Consider the following 25,878-nt stretch of genomic DNA (forward strand, 5'->3'; position numbering starts at 1 on the left):
TGTGTGTGTATGTGTGTGTGTATGTAGGTCATATCACTGTCTGAAAGTGAAAGCTGTTGTCTGGTCATCTTAAGCCCTTAATGGACTCAAAAAGGACTGTTCACTTGTCCCTATAGGAAGACTCTCTCTCTGTGTGTATGTGTGTGTGTGTGTGTGTGTGTGTGTGTGTGGTGTGTGACCTCTTCCAGTGTGTTATAATGTTCAAAAATAGTTCAGTGTCCATATGGCAACCTTTGAGAGTTGGGGTTTGGTTGCTTAGCACAAGCTTGAGACTAATCTTACACACACGTATTTTTATTATGTCCACATATGGGACATGAACATGTACTGTGGTGTGTGTACGCCAAATTATAGCACTCACTCATACACTCAAACGAACACACACGCTTGTCTATAGCACATACATGCACACACACACACACATGCACATTTTGTCCTTGCTACGTTGGTAAGGCTTGTCACACAGGCCAGCATCACAGCAGGGAGGATAGACAATCTGTCTTCTCTCCTTCAACAAAGGACTAACAGAAAATTTTCTCTTTCAGACCAACCCAACACAACAATGGACCTAAACTTTTTTTTTTGTCTTTTCTCTGCTCCTGTAGTGTTTACCTGCACTTTTTCATTTCAGACATCCAGGAATATATTTTATTCCATCTATTGTCAAGTTGCTCGTTGCTGCTGCTTGCTGCTTTTTTAATTCAGTGCAGGAATTCAAGCGTATTACCTCTGCCAGTAAAGTTGAAACAGGGTTATGTTTTCACCCCTGCCTGTTGGTCTGTTAGTTAGCAAAGTATCCCACATTTGGCTGAAATCTGGTGGACGGTTACCTGGCCAAAGGATAAACTCAACTGATCGAGATGCATAGTGCTGGGATTTCTGCCATTAGATGATTCCTAGCCATAACTTCTTTGCTGTGTTCAACATTTTTGGACATCCAAGTTGACTAATAAGCAGCCCTGCTTTTATGTACTTTTTTTTTTTTTTTTTTTGACTTTTCAGCAAAAGAAAAATAAAGCCAGGGAAATTAAAATAAAGTGGAGAGTTAGTTATTCAGTGTCTGCAGAGGAGGAGTGGACCTTGCACTTTGCAAGCTGCTCTTGGTATCGCTTTCACATGAATAGACTAACGTCACTGCTACTGTGAAAAATTAAGTTCAATATTCTGCTTTATCAACATTTAATCCTTCCAGCAAATATGTTTTGAATACTTGAATTATATTTAAGTGTCACCTTCAGGCTGACCTGTTTCTGAAAACTTTTGCATTTGAAGTCCCACACTGTAAGTGTTGCTGTCCACATTCTGCTAAACAATTGTTCACTAAAAGCTAACACTTGTATAAAGTAGAAGCACTGGATTATAAGAATGACAAATATAAGTCATGAAAGATGAAGCTGTTCATCTAAATCATTTTGTATGTGTATTTTAGATAATGAACTAAACTTAGAAACAGCTAGATTTGTATTTGTTTGTTTTAGTTTTGAACGTTGAATCATAAGTGACCTGCTTGTAATCTTCTAAAAACTCTTGGGTTGAGTTGTGTTATTTTTCAGTCATAATGCCCTCAGTGCTCCAAATGGTAAAGAGTATGGTCTGTTGCAAACTGTTGATCAGTTGATTATCTTTTCATTAATATTCATATAACTGTTTCAACTCCTGCCTGCCCATGTGTCAGTGTACAAGCTCTGGGCATCCGGCCATATGTGCATGCATATTTCTGTGTGTTCATACCTCAATATGAAAATATTTTTATCTGTGTGTGTGTGTTTGTGTGTTTTTGTGTGTGTGTGTGTATGCATGTGTACATGTGAATGTTCAGGCCCTAGCGGAGGGACAGACGGCACCCTGGGAAACGGCCAAGAAAGACGAGAATCGCAACAAGAATCGCTATGGCAACATCATCGCTTGTGAGTACTGCAATGAAATAGATAGACTGCTCCTGCAGTAGTTTTTTGCTGACTGATTGTGGTATTCATTGACTTTGGTTGAGTTAGAACTTTAGTTCAGTTTGGTTTGATTCGGTGTGGTTTATTATGAGTCATTTATTTTCGTTCCTGTTGGTCTGGTTTGGTTTAGATTGATTATTTTGGTTTGGGCTGAACCGCTTCAGCTGGGCATCACATATATACACCTTAACCAACACAAGTGTTTTTCCATTAATTGTCCAGTCAAACTGAATCTTTAATTGGTTTGGTTTGGTATGTTTCATCTTTAATGGCTGGCTTTCACTGGTTAGCGATTTGGTAAAATAATATCAATTCAATGTTACGAAACCTTGATATTATATATTTCTTGAATGTCAACTATAAAAAACTGTTAAGAACCAACAGTTACATTCTGATACATTCCAAATATTAGGTTTGTAAGTATTATCTTATTTTATTTAGATAAAGATGTATATTGAAAAAGTATCATGTTATTATTGGTTCAGAGACTCAAGTTTCGTCTTGGCACCATGTATTAGAACAGATCCATCCATCGGTTTGATAAAAGATGCTGCGGCACCAGGTGTACTGGGTGAAGAGACCTTCCTTTAGATTGTGGTCCAAACCTCTGTGTTGGCAACCATCCATCCTGCTGAAGTGTCCTCCATCAAGTCACTGACTTCCTCCAGCTCTTGGTGTGTTGCACCATTGGACATGACCACTTACTGAGAGCCAGCTGCTGGTAGAACTTGGTTTTGGTAGACGAATCACTCAGGACAAACACACTAGCTATACATTTTTATTAGATGACAACATCTGACTTGAACATTTGACATCCTCACAACCTCTGACAGTGAGTCCAATTAAATCAAAGGAAAACAATGTGTTTAATAGAAAATAGCAACATATTAACAGCCATATTTAATAAGAGCCATCCTTTTCAAGACTATAATTCTGAACTCATTTCCTAAACTTCTGTAAGTCTGGAAACTACCATTGAAAAAAAAAAAATACTTTCAGTTTGCAGAGGGATTTTATTTCAATCCTGCCTGATGATCAAAGCCTGCAGCCTCTATTTTATTCAGAGAGACTTTTGTCAAAATGAAGCTTCATTTTGGAGCATAGGCTGCTGTAATGATTTGCAGAGTGAACCACATACTGTGAATGTAGCAGGAGTGTGTGTGTGTGTGTGTGTGTGTGTGTTTGGCCATTAGAGTGTGAATTAACATGTGAATACGATGCTGTGTAATATGTCAAGTGTTGTCTGCACTAATGATGTCTGTCTGATTGTATGTTCTTTAGGTGTGTGTGTGTGCTGGCATATTTGCAAGTCTGCCATTAGACCCATATGTATATACATGACCAGTGTAATGTAGAATATTCTGCTTGTGTGCTTACATTTTACAATTCATGTGTGTGTGTGTGTTTGCATGCACAGCTCCATGTGCGTGTACACACTCATTACAAGGGTTTAGATGTCAAGGCAAAGACACTGCACTAACCTGAAGGCTTTCAAATGAAACATTGCGCTGAAATGAAATAGCCTGTCAAGGACTTGATAGCCAACAGGAATTATGATAAATTTGCTATTAGTACAAATCCTTTAATTACAAGAGCCTGGTAATGGAAACTGTCCATCTTGCTTGCTGTGATTGTACAAAGGCCATTTTCTTGGGAAAATGTTTTAAAAGGCCCCCAGGGAAATGACTTTGTGTGCTGTCTTTATTAGAACAAGGGGACGTAGCGAGACAGGCAGACTGACTGGCTGCGGCTAAAACTTTAAAATATGGGTAAAAGGTTTGTCTTTTTTTTTCTTCTGTCAGGTTGAACTTTAATTCCCCTTTAGAAACAAGGGATTTGCCTTCTGTTTGGGAGCTCGAGAGCAACAGTCTCAGAACAAATTGTCTCTCAATACATTGTAAAACTCATGTGAGACCTTTGATAACTATATTATCTTAGCGTTAAACCCCAATCATCATCTCCTCATTAGTAGCGGTTATGTTGGAGGGATGACTTCTACCAGAGGCAGAAAAAACATCTGGCGGGTCATATGACAGTATGTAGTATAATGTGAGACTGGATTAGCCTAAAGCAGACATTCACATCGGATTACTTTATCTGTAAACTGTGCAGAATATGGATAGATATTGCAAGATACATTTTCAAATACCACCTGTATTCCTGAATCCTAAGCCCGAATCTTACTTTATGTAATGTCCACTGTGAATCAATTTGATCCAGCAAACGGATGCAGTCTAGACCAATCTGTAAAAAGTCTTGAGTGTTGGTGAAAATCATGGACAACTGTTAAAACATTAGCCATTGACCAAAATTAAGCATGATTGTGGAGCTTGATGGCTTATATCCTACCTCAAACTGAAGAGTTACAGTAGGAAGAAGTTAGATGTTTTCTGAACAGCCAGCATGGTTTTGACTGACACTGACACTCGTGACTGTTTACAGATTGATTGGTTGATTGGTTGATTAAAATGAGATTTAGGAAACAAGTGGATCATGTGGATAAACTCTTTTATCATGATATTTGAAAAAAATGTATCTTGCAGTATAAATACCAGAAAAAAAAGAACGATGACACCCATAAAGTGGCAGCAGGAAGGGTTCATGTTAAGCCTCGCTGACGAAGAGATAAATGACATCTATGCTTACTGGTTAAAGCCTGATCCGGTCATCTGGAGAGTCATTTTCCTCTCTATCCAGTGACAGCACCTCTAACCCAAGCAAATGCTCGTTGAGCCTCGGCAGATCGCAACGAGGGATGCTAAATTTGTAGCCCTGCTCTGCACGAGATTTAAACCTACACTTGAGTTCGAACCATAAAAATCCCCTCAGAGGCAGCCGTGATAATCTTTCTATCCTTGTGAGGACGTTTGACTTTCCTGTGGCTGTTCTGTCACACTCCTCTTTCTTTTTTCCTTTCCTCTTCTTCCTCTTTTACACCACGTCTCTTCCTCCCCTCTCCAGGCTTAGTTTGGAAAAGGGGCTGATTCGAGTTGAAGTGTTAACACACTCTTTCTCCGGCCATCTGCCAAACACAAACGATTGATGCCATGTTTGAAATCCCTTTAGCGCACTGAATAAATGTTAATCTACCAGCCTCCTGTCCTCCCATCTTCTCAGTGCTTCCCCTCCTCTCCCATCTCCCCACTTCCACTCTCAACTTTCTTTTCTCCTCTCATCATGTTTGCTTCCCTTTCTGCACTTTTGCTTTTCTTCCCCCCCTCTCCCCCTCATTTCATCTCATCTTTTGTCTCTTCCCAACCCTTTTCCATCTCTTTTCCCTCTTGTAATTTACATTTTTATTCTATATTCTCCCTCTTTTCTCACTTTCCTGCTTTTCTTTTACTCCATCTGCTCTCTACCCTCTCATCGTTTCTACTCTGCCATCCATTACCTCCCTCTCCTTTTCTCTTGTTGTGTCATCTCTCTTTACCTCCTCTCCCTTGCTTAAAAAATTCACCTTCACTTTCTTTTCTTACCTTTTACTACCACACTTCTCCCTTTCACTCTCTCCTCTCCTCTCCTCTCCTCTCCTCTCCTCTCCCTCTCCTCTCCTCTCCTCTCCCTCTCCTCTCCTTCTCCATTCATTCATCTTTTCTGATTACCTCTGACAGTTTATGGGTTGAGGCAAAGCGCAGAAGTGTTTCCTCATTACAGGCATCTGTCTGCTTCTATTTCCTCCTCCCTTTCCTCCTCTTCACTACTTCTTCTCCTTTTTTTTTTTTTTTCTTCTACTCCTCAGCCCTCAGTTCATAGAACAACCCTCCCATATGGTCATTTATAATTCAACAGAAGCATGCCTTCAAAATAAACAGATTTATTGGCAAGCATTTACATATCTGCAAAGAGAGAGAGGGTATGTGTGTGTAATGCACTGTGTGTGTGTGTGTGTGTGTGTGTGTGTGTGTGTGTGTGTGTGTGTAGGTCTGTGTGTTGTCAAGGAGAGCTAAGGTGAAGAAGAGGTGGTGTGTTTCAGTGTGTGCTTTCATGTGCTTGTTTTTATGTGTATTTATGCTTTAAACTGATCTTCATGTGCACTCTTACACACATACTAATGCATGTTTTTTTTTATGTTATTCTATTAGTTAGCTAATGTTGGGATGTAAACTAGCTGTTGGCAGCTGTGGCTAAGAGGTAGAGCGAGTCGTCCACCAATCGGGAGATTGGCGGGTGGGTTCCCAGCTCCTCCAGTCCACATGTCAACATGTCCTTGGGCAAGATACTGTACCTGAAATTGCTCCCAAAGCCTGTGCCATCGGTGCGTGTGTGTGTGAATGCATTAGATACTCCTCCTAATCAGCAGATTGGCACCAGTTTATGAATGTGTGTGTGTGTGAATGGTGAATGTTGGCATGCAGCATAAAGCGCTTTGAGCAGTTGGAAGACTAGAAAGGTGCTCTGTAAGTGCAGTCCATTACTTAAGGTTCCATTAAGGTTCCAGTGTGGTAAACGAGTGTAGTCAGTTGGTAGTTTTATTTTGTAAAAAGTCTTCTTCATATGTTTCCTGACTGCTGAGAAGAAGCCAACAGCTCATGGTGGGTTGATGGTTAACTTATGCGGAGACAGTAGAAAGTGTTGTGTCTGTTGATTCCACTCTTAAAAAAGTAAAACAATTCACACGAAAAAGGTCTTCAGATGCGCCTCAACTAGAGAAAGATGTGAATTATTTTACCGTGAGCTATCGCTGACACTTGACACTCTTTCGTCGTGATTCAGATGAAGTCAGCACTTAGTTTACCTTTCTCTGGAGCTCAGTAGAGAGAAAAAACATGGCAAGGTGTTTATCTAATATTACATTCAGGAACCAGTCTGTATAACCTACGCATTTGTAATGATCATTGATTTGCTTATTGATTTCTGCTTTTTTTTTTCATCACTGGGAAAACTGCACAATAAACCTCAGAAAAAATCAAAGGTTTTTTTTTTTATTGAATGTAATATTTCTCTCAGACAAGCGGTCTATCATTCTTAATGTCTTTTAGTCATTCAGCTCTGGAGAATTTAGATTCCCTCTAAGCTTCTGCCAAAAAAACAATGTGGAAACTCAAACTCACATAATCCCTCAGTTCTCATGTACTGCACCTTATACATAACTTAAATAATAATGGTCTATCTATCTATCTATCTATCTATCTATCTATCTATCTAGCTATCTATCTAGCTATCTATCTATCTATCTATCTATCTATCTATCTATCTATCTATCTATCTAATCTCTGCCCTGTTTCCTTCTCATTCTTCATAGTTTCTGCCTGTCATTACGTTTACTTTCATAAATGAAGCAGCATTATAGAGTTAAAATGATACATGAATGTAAAATGTGTACAGTTAACTCTTGGCTGCACAATTGGACTCAACTGAAAATGTTTCTGTTTGAGAGAAACTTCTTGCTGACCCCATAGTTATATGACTTTGCTTCATTATTGTAGAGAGACAAGTGGAAAAAATGGGAAAAAAAAATCTTCTGGTTTTAAAGATTTGAGATCAACTAGAGTTTGAGTTTTCACAAAAAAGTCACATCACACTGGGTAAGTGTGTGACTTGCTAGCAAGTGAACAGCTATAGTGAATGTCAGTGCATTGGTTGTACTTATTTACACTTAAAGCCTCTATAAACCAGTGTTTGTGCGGTTTAATCACATTTTACTGACAGTAGTGTGGGAACATAAGCAGGTAATCCTAACGTTGCTCTATCCTGACTGGTTAATGAAATTTATTGGACTTTTTCCAGCTGAGCCCTGGACACTTCAAACCAGTAAGAAAAAACTCAAAACACAAATACAGAAATCTGTCATGTGAGGGGAAAAAAAAACTACTACATAATGAGAAGCTGACTGGGAAATTTTTTTCTTCAGGGCCTTTAAATACTTCCGCAGTCGAGGTGAAAATCTGCTTCATGTCTGCTTCATACCAACGTGTGCTCTCGCTCTCCTCTTCTTCTCGCTCTCTCTGTTATCTTTTCTGTCTCTTTGTCTCCCCCTTTCTCATTTTTCTTTTCCCCCTTATTCCCCATCTGTCATTCCTCCGCTCTCTTGATCTCTCCCCTCTCTCCTATTTCCTTTCTGAACTTAATTTATTCACTATGTTTTCTTGCATCAACTGTATCTCTCTGCCCTGCCTCCCTTCCTTCTCCTGTTCTTTTTATCTTTTCCCCCCCCCTCGCTCCTTTGACCTCCCCTTACTACTTATTGTTCTGTGCCTTTGTTCTGTCATGATTCCCTTTCTTTCTCTCTCTCTTTCTCTATCTCTCTCTCCCTCACACACACACACACAAACACACCCCAAAGCCCCTCTTTCCATTCACTAATGTATACCGGTGTTCAGGTGAATGAGAATCATTACACAGGCTGTCAGTCTTTGCCAGGCACTGTTATTATGCACACACACCCTTCACCCGGTGTTACACCTCCAAGTATCGCTGGCATAATCAGTATCCCCTCCTGCATCGTGTTGCTTCTCATTACAGCGAAGGTTATGTGTTCTGTGTTGCGTGTGTGTGTGTGAGAGAGAGAGAGAGAGAGAGAGAGAGAGAGAGAGAAAGTGAGTGAGAGGGTGAGGGCATCTTGTTTCTGGGAGTGTGTGCAGGTTTGTGTATGAAACAAACAAAGCAAGAAAGGTTTGGAAAGCAAGCACAGTTGTGTGTGTGTGTGTGTGTGTTAGCTTCATATGCAGCTGTACATAGTTTGACTCCCCCTCTCTGGCGCCAATTCTCAAAATGTATGACCAAGTCTTTCACGAGTCTATGCCCCAATATACATATAATGAAAAAGACCACATAGGTCGTTTTGTACCATGCACTCCAGAACGACCCATCGGAGCGAACGTGACACTGGTTGGAAACGGAGAGTGAACAGCGGTTGAAACTTGAAGCGAACAGCGGTCTCCTAATCATAGGTTGTTTTCGGCAACTGAATTTACGAACTATAGTGTTGTTTTTTTCTTGGGAGGACAAGCGTCGATTTTTTTTTAAGCTGCTGGCGAGCTGGCCGACAGCCTGATACAACAAAAGGACGAAATTCCTCTGAACAAAAAGAATACATCCCCCCGAGCTGTCTCACACACAAACAGTTATACATATGTGTACGCACACGGTAGCACATACAACCTGAATGAATAAGAACCTGCAGTCTACACACACACACACACACATGCATAGACACTCTCTACACACTCAGGCTTGTAGTTTGTGCTGTATTGCTTGCAGCTCTGTTGCAACATTATTCCACCTGCAGACCCACAGAAAGAGGAATTTGTCTGTTTTTTTTGTTTGTTTTTTTGAAAATTCTGTGTTGCTACATATAGATATTAAAAAAAAATGAAGAATATATCCTGAAACAGATGTTGTTGACACACAAAACATTGCGCCCCATGTAACTGTTGACTCCAACAGGCTCCACTACATGGATTTGCTCAAATTCAGCTACAGTAGCATTAGTGAGGTTGGCCGCTGATGTTGGGCGATACGCTCCAGCTCACAGCGTTCCAGTTCATCCCAAAGGTGTTGGATAATGTTGAGGTCACGGTGACGTTCTTTCACATCAAACTTTTCTTTATGAGCTTGGCTTTGTGAAAAGGGGCGTTGTCATGTTGAAAGAGGAAAGAGCTTCCCCAAATCCTTGTCACAAAATTGGAAACGCCTAGCCTGAACAACGTCCCTCGCATCAGTTTTCCTCTCCCACGTCGATTCCTCTGCTTTGAATAGAAATACCGTTTGTTAAAGAGTGACAGAGCAAAAACATAAAGCATCAAGAGACAAACAGGAAGAAAAGGATTCTCAAGGAAAGACTGATTACCCCCCTCCCCCACCACCACCACCACCACCACCACCACCTCCACATGATGAAATGGTTTCTGTTGCAGTTCCTAGCAGGGGGGGAAGCACACAGATAATGGTGATAATGAGGCTGTTTTAATGCAGCGCCGTTATTATTGATACTGTTGACAGTGATTGCTGTTAATCATTGTTCCTCTTCGGAAGCACTCAAGAGCTTCAAAGACACAGTGATGACAATACATGTTGGATTTTGATGCTGATTTTATAACAATCTCTGTTTACCACCCCCCCCCCCCCCCCAAAAAAGAAAAGCATCCGGTGGTGAAGGGAGATGATGAAGTTTTAATTATGATTGTATTTTTAATTAGAAGGCGGAGGATTGTAAGTTATCATATTTCATCCTTCTAAAACTTCAGGGGGTCGACTATTCAATATCTGTTGATAGCTGGTAATGATGAGCTGTGATCATTAACAGTGTGTGATAATTGATTGTTGATGAATTAATCCGAATTAATGAGATGCGTCGCTGTCTAGACGTTTATACGATACCGGCTTTCTTTTGCTTGATCCATCCAAATTGACTAGATCTCTGTCAGACCATCTACCTTTCTCCTAAACTCCTGGGGTAATTGTCCTAAAAGGCTGCTGAGTGGATCATCAGGCTACCGCGACGGTTTCATTTCACATGTCAGAATTTTTACCAGGAAAATGAGTTGCAGGATTAAGCAGCAGAGCTCAACTCAACTAATTCACTTCTCATAAACCTAATGAGTCGCTGTCTGCTATCATACCACCACTTATATGCAGATAACTTTTCCTCCTCAGTCTGGCTTGTGAACGGCCTCCTGCAGGGAAACACTTAGTGCCATTAGACTGAGGAGAAGATGTTCCTCGGACAATCGGAGACGGGATACTAATGAGAAGAGGGTGTCAGTTGGTCAGTGGGAAAAAAAAAAAGATGATTTGCTGTAAGAAGGGCTAACAAGATATATCTTCTTGTGATTGCAAGCTCATTAGGCACTGAAGTGTTTCAGACAGGAAAAAAAAAAAAAACTGTCCTTTACTTTATTCCTTACTTTTTAGTTAATATGGAGGGAGCTAACCAGCTGTATCAGCTCTGAAGCTATAATATTGGACATACAGACAGGGGTTGAAGTACGTTTTGACCCTTCATATACCTGTCTGTCTGCTTTGTGGACTTCAAGATGACTCTTATTTGTTGCAGGTGTGATGTTAAAGGAAAGTAGGGACTGAGGATGAAGAGCAGGTGTATCTGTGCATCAACTCACTGTCATAACACTGAAGATATGTCAGTGTCTTATCAAACTGTGGATGCACGAGAGAGCGCATGCATGCTCGTGAGAAGTGGATGGAGAGTTTAATGATAGAGGATGTTGTACAGATTGTAAAGTCATCTGAGGAAAACTTGGGAAATTTGTTCTAAAAAAACAAATTAAACTGACCTAACATGACTTGATGGAGGGCAAAGAGATGCACAGAGCACATCTGGATAGTCGACATGTGTAATGACATTATGGAAACTATATTTGCAAGAGTTTGATGGCACTTTATGAATATTAGTCATAATATTAAGTAAAATAAGTTTACATATATAGACATTAAAACTAAGCGCAAATGGCTGTGATCTGTTTTTATGATAGTTGCCAAATCTCATGGTTATAAACAAAACTAAATGCTATTTGACATATAGGTATAAATCACATTGCCATATGTTTATACCATAATAAAGACCAGGTTCTGTTCTTTAAAGTTAAATGAACTTGCAGTCGTCAATTTATTTTGGTGTTTTGAGAATAAGTAAGTAAATGCTTCTTTAAGCACTAATTGTAGCATCACTATATACCACCAGTGTCTAAAGGGTTAATAACAATATCATAGTAAAATTGATGCCAGAATCTTTTTTTTTTCCATATTTCTGTGTCCTCAGTGAAACCCACTAGAGTTTAGTGTTACGATAGACTAATTTAGTCCCAGTGTGCTACTTAAAAGTGAAAAGAGAGCTGTAATACCTTCCCTCTCCCTCTCTCTCCTTCTCCCTCTCTTTCATCTCTCTCTCTCTCTTTTGCTCCTGACAGCCTTCAAACAGCTGGAAACAGCATCTTGAGGTGTACGTTTGTGTGTGTGCATTGCGTGTGTGTGTGCGTGTGTGTGTGTGTAAGTTGACAACATTCTGAGTTGTTTGACACATCAGCTGCAGGGAGCTCTGGTCTTAATAGGCTATTACACACTATAATACCCTCCAACACACACACACACACACACACACACACACACACACAGGTATGCCAACACACTGACACAGGGGCACCACACACACACACACACACACACACACACACATGCATCTGTAAGCTTAAATGCTGACGCTGGAACACACACATCGCTTTCAAAAATGCACACACACACGCTTTTCAACACACAACCTCAAGATGTTCCAGAACATACGAGCATACAGGGAAGTAAAGAAAGACACACTTTAACACACTTACACGCTATTCAGTCTCTCACACACACACACTTACACTCCATCACACATGCTATTAAATTCCCTAATGCCTTGAGCCGGGCTGACAGCGGAGTGTATGCCGTGAGTGAGTTGAGCTCCACAGGGAGTTAACTGATTAAGTATATCTGTGACAGACACAATCCCTGCTTACTGGCTACTGAGAAAGGAGGCAAGAAGAGCAGAAGGAGGTGGAGAAGAGAGGAGATGAGAGGGAAGGAGAGCACAGAGGAGTAAAAAAATCTTGTTCAGCAGTTTCAAATTGCTACTCTGAGCTTTTTTTTCTCCCCTCTTTAAAGCACCGGCTCCATCTGTTTATGTGGACATTTAACCGAGTTATACCTGTATTCAGCAGTGCAGTTAACGAGCAGCTTGTCATGTTAAGGTGCTAGATTGTGTTTTTAAACCCCTGTTCCATATGTTTCTGTATGTGAAAGAGTGAGTACTTGTGCTTTTTTGAAATTCAAGTATCACTTCAAACCTGAGTATCTAGCTAATGCCTCAATAAACACTTGAGTGACAAACCATGAAGGCAACAAGAATGTGCTTCATATCTTAGATCAGTAGTTCCCAACTGGTCCAGCCTCAGGGTCTAGATTTTCCCTTAGATATCAGGTCACGGTCCACATGTTGACCAACTTAACACTCATTCAGTGTATTTCCACACATCGATTCCACATTTTAGTGGATTCAAGGACGTTTTCGTTGTGAGGAGACATTGCTAACCGCTACAAGCCCTTCACAGAATGAAAACTAAAATAACCTTAGTACAGATGAGGCTTAAAGTTGTATTGCATTTATTTTTTCTTCTTCTTTGTATTCAGTGTTAGTAAAACCAAGCTGGATATATTCTCTGTCAGTTTTGTTCAGCCTGTTGTGGAGCAAACTTCTCTGGAAAGACAATCAGTCAATGGATGTGCATGGTGAGAGTCACATGACTCACAAAGCCAACATCCATAGGTTACTCCTTCACTTCCATAGGTTACTCCTTTACTTCAAAGTAAATTTCAAAGTATCTTTAATAAGTTTTTTAATAAGTTGATCCAAATGTTTGCGACCCGCTCAGATTGAACTCCCACCAGTTGGGAACCACTGTCCCAGATCACTGTATGCTGATGATATTTTAATCTCCATCACAGGAAACAGAAGAATCAAGGACAGGATGAAATACAGTATTTTAGTATCATAAATCTCCCATCATACATCTTATCTGTATTGGTACCACTCTATGCTACTGTATTATCTATTCTAGTCTCTCCCCAACATTGTCAAACAAGACCTAATGGGCATATTGAAGCATTATATTCTTTCTCCAACAGCAAGCTCTGTTACACTTCCTTGCTCTTTCCAGGCAGTTGGAAAGACAATGGCATATAAAATGTATAAAATGCATAAGGAGGTTGATGCGGTTTTTGTTCAATCTCAAAGACTCAGCAGTTATTTGAACCAGTGCTGAGATTTCTGGCTTTCTGGCCTTCTCTTGTGAAACTAAAACCTTATCCACCCGGATTTCAGTCACATTACATTTCAGCTGCAACTCCTGTTTGCAAATCATAAAGTCTTTGTCATACTGCTAAATATAGCCATATTTTTTTTTATTTTAACTTGGTATTTTATCATTTTTTACATCACTAGCTCTGTTTTTATCATATAAGCAATGGAATAACATTATGATTCAATTATGTGTGGTAAAAATATTTTTACTTAGGGTTAGTTTAAGGTCTTGGTCAAATTTTAGAAGCTGAAAAAAACACGTCAAAGAAGTAAAAGTTCTTTCTTGCATATCCCCACAGGGAAATGTCATGTTCTTTTGTAGAAATAAAAATAAAAATCCAATCCCCAGTATTGTTGGGGAGAAGAAAAAAAAAGAGAAAGTTGAGAAAGCTGAGGCAGAGATTTGTAGGAAAAGAAATATAGTCTATAATTCATAGTTCAGCAAAGGTCATAGATCATTTAAATTTCCAAATATGATTCAAGTTGGCCCATGCTCAGTAGAAGAATTTCATTAGTACTGTTTTCAGTGGAGGATTTCAGTATTATATAACCTAAGCACTTCTTAAATGTCTTTTTGCCTCATCATGTGAGAACAATCTTGGGAAGATACTGGCCTTATAAAAGCAATAAAAAAAGCAGTATATTCATGAAACTGGAACATAATGACTCCATCGATTATCTTCTGCCCTCAAACAGAATATTATGTGGGTCTTATTTTTGGTGATGAGTAATAGAAAACCTACTCATGACCTTTGATCTTTAAGAGAAACCAAAAACAGCTGTTCCTGTTTTGCTGTTGTGGTACGAATACAGTCATTAGGCACTGGTGGCTCCTGCTCATTTTATTTGTGTGCAGCGGCTGTGTGTAGGCTCTCAGTACATACAATCTGATCTGATGTCTCCAAATTACAGCTTTCTGCTGCATTTGGCTGCCCCTGTGAATCTCTCCAAGATAAAAACACAGAAGTCTATTTTGTTTGGCCTTTTCTGGACCTCTCAAGTTAACAAGTTCTCCTCAACAAAACTTTTACAGTGGCTGCTGGGGTAATGACAAGACTTGGTAGAGAAGAGGAGAGAGAAAAAGATACTGAGAGAGAGAGAGAGGGGGAAAATGAAACCAAACTAAAAGCAGAGAGGAGGAGGAGGGAGTTGCAAGGTCATGAGGAGAAGGAGACTCAGGAGTGGAGCTCATTAATGAGTAATGGGTTCATGACCCCTCGCCCTTGGACACCACAGCTTCTGATGACTCTGTTGTTACTCCAGTACTGCAGACGCCAACATGAGCCAGTGTGCACATACTGTATCTGCTCTATATATCTGTATTTATATATCAGATCTAGATATAGGAGACAGGGTGGAACATACACACACATGATTCAAGTATATCTGAATCTAGATCTCAATCTGGCCGCTGGAGATCTTGCAACCGCAGATCATTTGAGCCTTGGTATGATATTGGAATTAGTTTTACTTTACAGTTAGATTTTAATTAAGGATAAGTTTGTAACATCAGGCTTAAGTGAGTTGGAATGAATGCATCCCATACAGTGTAGTCATGATGTTGTGGTTGGTTTACGTTTGACACCAAAATCTTTCTTAAACTTTCTGTATTCTTCGCTCACACATGTGCTCACATACCGTACACTAATTAAAAGAAATCTTTAATTTTCTTTCTCTCACTCACTCACTCACACACAGACTAAGGTACACACACACACACACACATACATACACACACACACTGTCAGCCTCTTCAAACCTGTGGCCTGTGTCCAGATCTGCAGTGTTTGCAAGCCAGTACCTCCTGCCATCTCAGCCCAATTAGAAGCTCCCCTCCCTGGGCAGAGAGGAGTGGAAAGGGGCCCCTCCCTCCCTCCCTCCAGCTTCATATTGGTGGCTCTTGTGTTATGACAGCCTCTGACACTAGCCCTGTGTAATTACTGCTGTCTGAAGGAGCGAGACAGCATGGGGCAATAGAGAGAGAGGGAAGGATAAAAAAAAGGTAAATGAAGGAAGACATGGGAGGGAGAGTAGCAGGCAGGGACAATAGATAGAATCAGCCAAGCAAAGGACGAAAAAGAGGCTTGCAGGAAGAGACAGAGAAAGAAGAAGAGAGGAAGAAGTGGTAGAAGTCAGAAGAAAAGAGAGAAAGAGGGTGGGGAAGTAGAGGAAGGCTGGCAGACTAGCCCCTGTTGTGTTTGTTTTTACAAGCAAGGAAAGTGTGTGTGTGTGTGTGAGAGAGAGAGAGAGAGATGGTTAGTGTGTGTGAGAGTTGTGAGTGAGAGGATGAGAGAGCTGATAGCTGATGGCAGTATCTTGTACCTGCAGAGTGGAGTCATGCTGCCACCATTGTTGTCATTCAGCCCAGAGATGGAAAATTACTCTGATAGAAGCTTTACAAATAATTCTCCCCAAGGTGATCCTAGAAATGATAAACAAGGAGCGGATTCATTGCGAGACTCATATCATATGCAGCTATTCTGTGTTGTGATTTATGTTTAGTAGCATTGTTCAGTGCCAGTGGAGCGAGTTATGTTCATATACTGCAGTAAAAAGTGAGGTTTGGCCTGTTAGATGGGCCTGTGAGTGATTGACTTCAACACTAGCAACCCAGATTTGTGTCTCATACTTATAGCGAGTTTTGATACTTTTCTGTGGTGATTGAGGGATTGAATAAGGCGTGTCTCCTGCCTCTCTGACATCAGGGTAACTCGCTCCAGGGTTTTTCCTGAGGGAAGACACTTTTGGAAAACACTACACAATGCGCCCTCCATGGTGGTCTTTAGGTCACATTATGATGATGGTTATCATGGTGCCTTGAATTCCTTCTTTAATGTAGACACATTAGACTACAGGTTGAAACCTGAATAATCCTGACAATGGAAAGGAGGGACCAAAGACAGACTTTCAGTGTCAGGAATGTCAACAACCATGGCGCCCGAAGCATCATGTAGCATGTCGTAGATATATACAATAATACTAGGCAAGAGAAGGCAGAAAAAATACTGACAAACTAAACTTTCCGTCTGGCCTCCATGAGGCGTCTTAGATGCAGAAGAGTTTGTCTTGCACACCATACACCATACATGAACACTGTTGGGCTGATATAGTCTAATCCAGTTATAAACCAGTGTTTTGTTATGTAAATGGAAAATACTGCATTCATATATGTGCTTTTATCCAAAGTGCCTTTAATTTGAAAAAGGTTGACAAGCACAAAATACAGTGAACTTGGACTAATATTTCCATTTTTTTAATATATATATATATATACAACAAACAACATATCCACCCACCTGAATCACCCACCTAAACATAGAGCACACTCACCTAGAGGAGCAGAAAGAAAAAAAAAAAAGAAAAATGAAATAAAAATGTAATAACCTATTCCTTATCCGAGCCCTGTTGTAAATACAAATTGAAAAACTGCTGAGGGGTTCGTGGACCCCCTAAATGAGTATTTTATCTTCTCTAACTGTATGAATTGCATCAGGTCACTTGTTTTAAGTGGATTTGTTGAGTGTAATAACAGTCTTCTGCTTGCAAGCAGTGTCATAAAAGCAATAATGTTTTTATGTCTTTTCCTTATTGTAGAATGTTTTCTGGTATCTGTGATACCAAATATGGCTGCTGCTGCTGCATTGGGTTGGAGAAAGTGCTTTACAATTTGCCTCTTGTTCACCCATTAACACACTCACATTCACATAGCAATGGTAGCAAGCTATCATGCAAGGTGTTGGCCTGACTATTGGAGGCAATGCGGGGTTCAGTGTCTTGCCCAATGACACAGGGATTGAACGGCCAACCCTGTAACGGTTAACCAGCTCTTCCTCCTGAGCTGCAGCCAGCTGGTATGTTAAGTTAGAACATGTAAAAAAAAAATTCTGCGGCTGTGCTTTCTCTAAAAAATGTGAAACTAAACTTTTTTAGCTGGCAAATATGATCAAACCAAGATTTTACATATTGATTCAAAACACAAGACAATGTGATTTAAAGGTTGATGTAATTGATGCCACTCAGCTGCTAAACCCTCAGCAGATTTGTGCAAATAAAGATTATAATCATCTTTATATTCGGAGCACTTGTTATGCTTTTCTCACATTTTCAACTGCATCTCAGTGTCTTCATCAGAGTTATATATTCAAATGTGTTCTAAAGGCTCTTATTTGTTTAAATAGGGGTTAAAAGTGACAGGGAAAAAAAAAAGGCCTCTGCAATTTTCTGCTACTTATGATTATTTTTACTCCACCGAAAGCCTCATTGTGTGTAAGCCATGAAAAGAAAAATTCAACACAGCTATTCTAAGATATTCACCAAAAACAAAAAAGAAAAAATGTTAACGCCTACTTGACAAAATGATTGCTCCTATGCCCCCGCTATAAACATAGAGGAAATGGGTTACAATTGAAGGTGTGAGTCATCGACCAAACAGTGGGGCTGCTCGTATAAAAGCTCTGTTTTCAAGGCACTATTTCTTTGAGACAGATTTGAGCTTTGATTCAAAGTGGGTACTGCCTTTACAGAAATGACTTTTTCAGCTATAATCTAAGCTATAAGCCCTGCAGTTGCTTTTTTTTTTTTTTTTTTTGCACCTTTTCAGGGTATAATTAGCTTTTGAAATACCAACTTGTGAATTTCAAGAGGTACAATTCTTCAAAAGCAGAAACCTGAAGCGTAGTGAAAATGTTGATCTTTCATTTTCTGACACAGTTCAGAAGTCACAGGTTTTTCCTGCAGCTAGCAGACCAGCTTGCAGGCTAACCGTAGCCAGCTAGTTTTGCACTTGCTTTAAGCTAGGTTTCACCTCACTGTAGCTTTGCATCAACAGTAAAGTCATATGCGTAAGCGTTTCATTGATTTCAAAGAAACACAGAGGGATCCTTTTTTAAATTTCCCCCCTCTGTCACAGTTTTTTTTCCCATTCTCCTTGTATCCCTGCTGCCTTCTCTTCCTTCCTCATCCTACCTTAAACTTGCTATTCTCAGCCCTGCCTCTTCTTTTTTTTTTACCTGCTTCTCTCTCCTCCTCTCCTTCTTCATACCCTTCCCCTTTCACCCACCTCCTCTCTCAGAAAAATCTTATTTCTAGCAGTAGTATCATTATAATATCTCAGTGAATGAAAATAAGAGAGGGGTGAACTGGAGCAGATCATCACAGGAAAGAAAAAGTCTCGGTGAGAGAGAAAAATAGAGATAATCAGACTTAATCATGTCTGCTTCATCTGCAATTACCTGCCGTTGCTACGTTACGACTAAACAAAATCACTGCTTCCCATTAGCCATAATCACCCCATATGTGCCCTGGATGGCTATTAGAGCCCAGAATAAAATAATCGACATTCAAAAGAAAAAAAAAAGAAAAAAACAAAAAAACAAATTCAGTTTTGTTGACAGTGGCTCACACAAAAGAGCCATGCTTGTGCTGATGTGAGTGACTCATTGATATCATCCGATATTTAAAGCAGTTCCAGGATTCAGGGCCACCGTTTAAAAAAAAAGGTACTAAGGAGAGGTTAGGAAACATTGTTAAGATTAAGCAATGATTGAGCGGCCCCCTCCTCTGTGGGCATCTCTATGGCCACAAGAGGGCTTTGTCACTTGAAAGTAAACAAATATTAGTGTCAGTGGGGTGTTTTATAGCTAAAAAATGAAATAAAGTGCTGTGAAGTGCTTTAAAATAGTCAGTAAGCATCACGCAGAGATGTGTTCTTTCTATTTAAAACAATGAGTGAAATGAATGCGCCTTGTTGACATTGTTTTGGAGTTTTCAAAGTGACTTGCGGTGGTAAAAGTCAGCAGAGAGCTGAGTGAATGGCACCAAGGCAGAGTGGAACACATTGTTCCACTTTTTAAAGAGCCTCTTCTTGTGAGTCAGCCAAATAGAGACATTAATAAGTGTTTCCATTGGTGGTCTCGCCGTTACAAGGTTATTGGTTTTTATGGTGCATTTGGCAGTAAATAAACTAGTGTTTGCTCATAGTGGCAGCTTGTAATGGAAACAGTATCTGTCCCATCATTCTGACTTATACAAACAATATTTGTTATAAATCTGCATTGGGGGAGTCCTGTACAAAATGTTCATTACTTTTATGTTTTTGCTGCTGTCAAAGCCGATCAGCTCATCTGAATGGAGCTGCACTGAGGCCAAATTAACTGAAGTGAAACAAACATTCAAAATATAGTGGCTGGATGAAAGCATACCAAAACCAAACCATGCATGTTTGCTCTGTCTGAATGTTTTATACTCTGAGTCAATCAGTCAGAAGTTGTAACTGGGATTGGTGAATTACCAGTCAGTTTCGTTGTTCCAGTCTATTTGTGATATGGCATTTGTGGTTTAAGGTTGTCCAGGTAAAAGAAATTAACACCAACTGTTGGTAGGAGGACAGGACATGAACTGCGATCTACGGCGTCACATACTGTTTATGCCCGGCAAGAGTTTCCGTGGCAACATAACAACATCATGCTATTTCTGTCTTTGCTCCTGAAAGAGGACAGTCATAATTCTCTTCACAGCAAGAGGATGCCGGTAACGGAAATGTAAACACAGGTCATTTTTTTTAGAATTTGAACAAATAACCGATGCTGTCATACTCCAACTTTGGGCCTGGTTGCTTCTCCATCCGGTCAGTTAACTGCTCCGATCTGCGGGTAAATGTAACTTTAGGCCTGTTGTATTGTTGTGCTATCTGACCCCACAGACGATCACACCAGAGTTCGACTGCAGCTGCTGGATGGAGACCCTCACTCCGACTACATCAACGCCAATTATATTGATGTGAGTGTTCACACGTACACACACACACACACATTTGTGATAGTATGCTTTTGAAGTACTGGATATTAAGGCCCTTGTGATGACCCTAACCATTACAACTGCCTTACCTTAACTCTAACCATACAATAACTTCAATCATTAAGTCTTAAACCTCCAACAGTCCTTTAAAGATGTGACAACAAGGAATAATCTCCTCATTTTCTCTCTGTGAAGGTCTTAAACTCAAATTTGTCCTTACAAAAACGGAAATACAATCACACACACAGTCGAGGTATAACTATTGATGTCAGGGACGGCGTTAGTTCTAGAAACAATAACTCAAAAGCCACAGATTTGATCCTGGGAATTGAGGATTTGTGCCTGTAATGTTGTCTCTCGTGGTGCCTTTGAGCAAGACATCATAGGATCCCAACCCTGCCGCTCCTTGGCCGCCGCTTTGAACGTGTCATTGGTAGAATATGAATGATCGGGAGTACACATCAAAAACATAAATAAAAATAACCAGATGAAAGCAACTACCTACTATATATATATATATATATATATATACAGTCTCCATGGGTTAACCTTGTAAACAAGATCAAACAGGGAAGTAGCCAGTAGGTCTATGTATGATATCTATGTAAACACACACACATACACACACGCAGATGCAGACACTTGTGCAAACTCACACATAATATTTTCCAACCTAAAAGTAAAGTTTGCCAAACAGATGCACACACACATTCAGGGTTTTAGCCAAGGTTGTCACAAAAAATTGAGCCATCTGAGTCCCATTTTTAAAACAATTATTTAGATGATGGTAAAATACATACATGAAGTACATGAACTATTATTATTCTTCTTCCCTCTCATCCAACTTCCCTCCTTTAATCCCTTCCTCAACCTTTTCCTTGTTTGATCCTTCCTTCCTATACTTTCCTCTTGTCCGTCCTTCTCTTGACTCCACCCATCCCTTTTTTAATTTCATCTCTCCCACATTTGCGTATCCCTCTTTTCTTCGCCAGTCGATCCATCCATCCATCCATCCATCCATCCATCCATCTGAGTCCTCCTCCTTTCCTCTCTGCCCTCCAGGCATGATGCTTTACTTATCGATTTAATCTCTCACTCACAGCTGACTGTTGCAATAATAGTCATAATGAATTTGGTACAAAATGCTTATTTTCAATCAGACAAAGAGAAGGTGGGGTGAAAGATAGAAAAAAAAAAAAACATGAGGGGTGGGGTGTTGGGCTCATCTCTGCGGACGAAGAAGAAGAAAAGAAAACAGGAGAATTGGAAAATTAAAAGCACAACAGCACATCCCCTCAGTGAAGATAACACCATACTTATAGTGGGTCTTAATGACAATATGAAAGTGATGAATGTTTTCATCTCAACAAGGTTATCTGTCTCATAAGGAGGTGTTGGGAGGTGAGCAGGAGTGTGCAGGGACAAGATGAGGATAATCATTGGTTGGATAGTGGTTGCTTTTCATCTGTCCTGCGGAGGGAGAATTAATGTCCCCCCTCTATTATTTAATTCGATGTTTATTTGGAAAACAACCTTGAGTTATGCTTCTGGGAGGAGTGGAGGGACTGGAGAGGGAGAGAGGACAAATTAAAAGAGAAAAAAGGAAGAGAGAAGGAGGGAGGGAGGAGAGAAACTGACATATGGATGGGAGGAATTGAAGTTATAAGGAAAAATAGAGAAAAGGGAAAGATGCAGGAAAAGAGATGAGGAGGTAAGTGGAAAGAAAGGGAGGTAGAAATTGATTGAAAGGGGAAAGAAAAGGGGAGAGGGAGGGAGAGAAAATTAAAAGAGGAGGGATGTCAAAGAGAAAGAAGAATTGTGAGAAGAAACGATGGAGCAAGAGAAACAGGCGGGGAGACCAACAGACGTAGAAATGAAAGAAGTGAAACGGTAGAAACAGAGAAGGGAAGGAAATGAGCTGTTAAAGGGATAGTTGGTGAAAAGTAAGAAGGGAATGTAAAAGTGAAGGGAAAAGATAAGGAGGTGGGGATGGAGATGCTAAACGGTTGGAGGAAGCTCATATGTTGATTTTGAATTAATATTTTATCTATGGGGGGAGAGACAGAAAGAAAAAAAAGAATAACCTGGGATAATGATGTATAGAAAATGAGGACAATTTGGAGGAAATAAGGTGAGAATTTGGGCTAAAGTGTGGAGAGATATTTTTTTTTAATGCTTCCCCTTTTTTTCCTGTCTCACAGGGGTACCATAGACCCAGACATTACATCGCCACACAAGGTAATTAAACTGACGTAATGAGTGTGTGTGTGTGTGAGAAGCCTTAATGTGCGACTCTACATTTGTGCAGATATGAATGTGTATGCCTCTGCCCAAGTGTGTGTGTGTGTGTGTTTGTAGCAGCCACCTGGTAAATGTCGTCCTTTCGGGGTGGTAGGCTATTACCACAACCTCCTAAATCTAAACCGCCGTATAAAATCCCCCTGACAAATTTAAGACCCCATTACCTCAAACCCCCGAACCACTGTCTGGGATTGATAGTGTGTGAGTACACGTGTGTGTGTGTGTGTGTGTGTGTGTGTGTCCCGGTTCATGTGTGTGTTTGTGTAAGTCTGTGTGGTCACAACTGATGCATTTTCACATGACGTTGAGATTGAGTGCGTATGTGCTCACGTACACCTGCATGCATGTGCTCTATTTGTGTGTATCAGTATATTTATATCTCTAATTTGTGTGTGTGTGTGTGTGTGTGTGTGTGTAAGGGCCCATGCAGGAGACGGTGAGGGATTTCTGGAGGATGGTCTGGCAGGAAAACTCAGCCTCTATCGTCATGGTTACCAACCTGGTGGAGGTGGGCAGGGTGAGTTTATCATTTGAGGGATTACGAAATGTGTGCATGTATGTGTGTTTGATGAGAACACCTGGTTCACATAGAGGTGTGAGATTGTAGGATCCAGAATTTTATTCAAGTTTTATTTTGTAGAATCTTTGTAGAATCTTTATCATATTTGCAGCTTAAAAAGAAACAATTGTGTCAAAATTACTATAGTTGTACAAGTGGAAAAACCTATTCATTACATTAACATAACTGGTAGAGACTGATACTTGTGTCAGAAACATGGAAGAACATTCCTTTTTCACTTAAAACATCTGGAGAGAACAAAAACATAACCCTGCTCAACAAATCCTTATACCTAAACCACAAAATATGTTATTTTTCAGTACATTCCGAACTGATCCCGCATGAGTCCCAAAGTTCATATGTGTCCAAAAAATGTAAAGTAAAGATTAGGTTTAAAGAACTAAAGCACTTGGTTGAAGTTAAGGAAATATTACCCCATTGTTACAAGAAACTCCAGCATTGACTGTTAGTAAGAAAAGAGATGTAAACCCTGGTCTCCAGTATCTAAATCAGACACTTTGTACTCACAACCAACCTCCTACTGAGGTAGTCTTTCCACCAGTCTAAGAATATCATGTGACGTCTCGCTTTGCCACCGAACATAAAGATAGATTTTGCTGAGCAGAACTGTTTATTTTTTGGTGAGTAAAGTCTTAACTGCAATCAATCTGAGGAGATCCAGTCCTGATAGTCTCACAAAGCCAACCAAAATGACTCAAGTGAATGTGGATGGAATTTGCCTTACATTTTGGTTGGGAAAAATGAAACTGTGGATCAAATTCCAAATAATACTCAAGTTTCTACACTAATTTAACGTCATTTATGGTGGGGTAGTAAATCAAAGAAACTGCAATAGAATTGAAACAAAAGCCTGGTATCTACAAACCAGCTGTCTCCAGATTTGTAGTCTACATCTGACACAACAGCATTGGGGTTTTTTTTTTCAGTGGAAGCTGAATGACTTAATGACTTAATGTTATGTAATAATTTTAAGTCAGTTTCAAATGTCATTTATTATGCATAGGAAGCAATACAAACCTTGATATTATCCATCTATTATATAATTCATGGTTATCATCTTGACCTCTGCTTCATCCCACTCTGTTACCGCTCATCTGGTGATAACGACCAGCATGTTATACATATTTAAATACACGGAATAAATATAAATTGTCTTTTTTCAGGTGAAGTGTGTGCGTTACTGGCCCGATGAGACAGAGGTGTATGGAGACATCAAAGTGACCCTGATAGAAACCGAACCACTGGCTGAATACGTCATACGGACATTCACTGTTCAAAAGGTAAACAAATAAACAACAACAAAAATGAAAAGGACAATGAAAGCAGAGACTACTGTAATCCATATAGGGAATGTAGAAACAGCAAATAAATAAACATGAGAAACCTTTTCACACGGAATTGCAAAATATGAGCTCTACAAGCAGTTTGCATTGGGATTATAGAGATTGTCCTCGTCTGATTTCACAAAATGATGCAGCTGTTAAAGTCTTTGTCATAGTATTTACACAAGATCCAAACATGTCATATCAGGATGTTGTGACTCTGGTTTATTGAATATTTCCCACACGATCTCAGATGGGATTTGAACCCGTGAACATAATCCTTACTCCCATGCTCTCTAGCTGCTCAGTTACTCCCAATCTTACTCATTGCCACCATCCATTGTAAACCCAAAACCTGGATTACCATCAGAGCCAATGTATGACTGGGGATTGGAAGCGAACAAGCAGTGTTGCTTGTTTGTTTCTCGCTGTTTAAGGGGAGGCTTGAAAGCGTAATTGGGACCCCTTGTAATCAGGCGGGAGGGATTTGAGAGGAGAAAAGATGAGTAAAGCTGAAGGAATACATCATCATTTTTTTTTTGATGCTGTTCTCCAAGGCTCTCCTCAGCGAATGGGGAAAAACAGCAGAAACACACTTAACAGATCCAAATGCTTGATTTTTCACTCTTTGTTTGCATCTTCTTTGGAGTCTTTGTTCCTTTTTTGCATCGCTTTCTGTTGCCATGTTATATTCATTTTCTCTCTTTTCCCTCCTCATTCAAATTTATACTTTTCTTTCTGTCTTACTCATCTTAGTAAACACATTTTCCTAACTGTTTGTTAAAAACAAAATTGACAGAGCAGCATACGAAGTCACTGTACAAACCATACATACTTAAACCATCTACTTATTTAATTTGCTTGAGTGCCAAGACATGCAAAGGTTTGGATAGTGGGGACAGACAAAAGGATTTTGAAAAGTGAGGGCAAAACATCCCTCTCATCATCGATGGAAAGTATGTCCCTGTTGAGAACATAGAAAATCATAGATGGATAGATGGATGCTGACAAAACAAACAAACAAAAATGGATTGATTGTTAAAATCATGTACAAAAGTGAGAGTATGTATTCATTGCTTGTGTTTCTTCCTCTACTCTCCCTTTCTCTCATGTCACTCTTTGAAAATGCTCCACCACCTCCCCTCA

General features: G+C 39.9%; 1 protein-coding gene across 1 annotated transcript in view; it reads left to right on the forward strand.

Moving 5' to 3' along the window:
• Nucleotides 1-25,878, forward strand: part of ptprt (protein tyrosine phosphatase receptor type T) — a 280,227-nt gene that overhangs the window by 222,728 nt on the left and 31,621 nt on the right. Inside the window, exons 23-27 of the mRNA XM_044348580.1 lie at nucleotides 1,820-1,907; nucleotides 20,435-20,511; nucleotides 22,731-22,767; nucleotides 23,250-23,347; nucleotides 24,574-24,690. Coding sequence (XP_044204515.1) covers nucleotides 1,820-1,907; nucleotides 20,435-20,511; nucleotides 22,731-22,767; nucleotides 23,250-23,347; nucleotides 24,574-24,690 — 417 coding nt within the window. The remainder of the gene's footprint in view (nucleotides 1-1,819; nucleotides 1,908-20,434; nucleotides 20,512-22,730; nucleotides 22,768-23,249; nucleotides 23,348-24,573; nucleotides 24,691-25,878) is intronic.

Source organism: Thunnus albacares, chromosome 4 (assembly GCF_914725855.1).
Source record: "Thunnus albacares chromosome 4, fThuAlb1.1, whole genome shotgun sequence".
Classification (NCBI taxonomy): Eukaryota; Metazoa; Chordata; class Actinopteri; order Scombriformes; family Scombridae; genus Thunnus; species Thunnus albacares.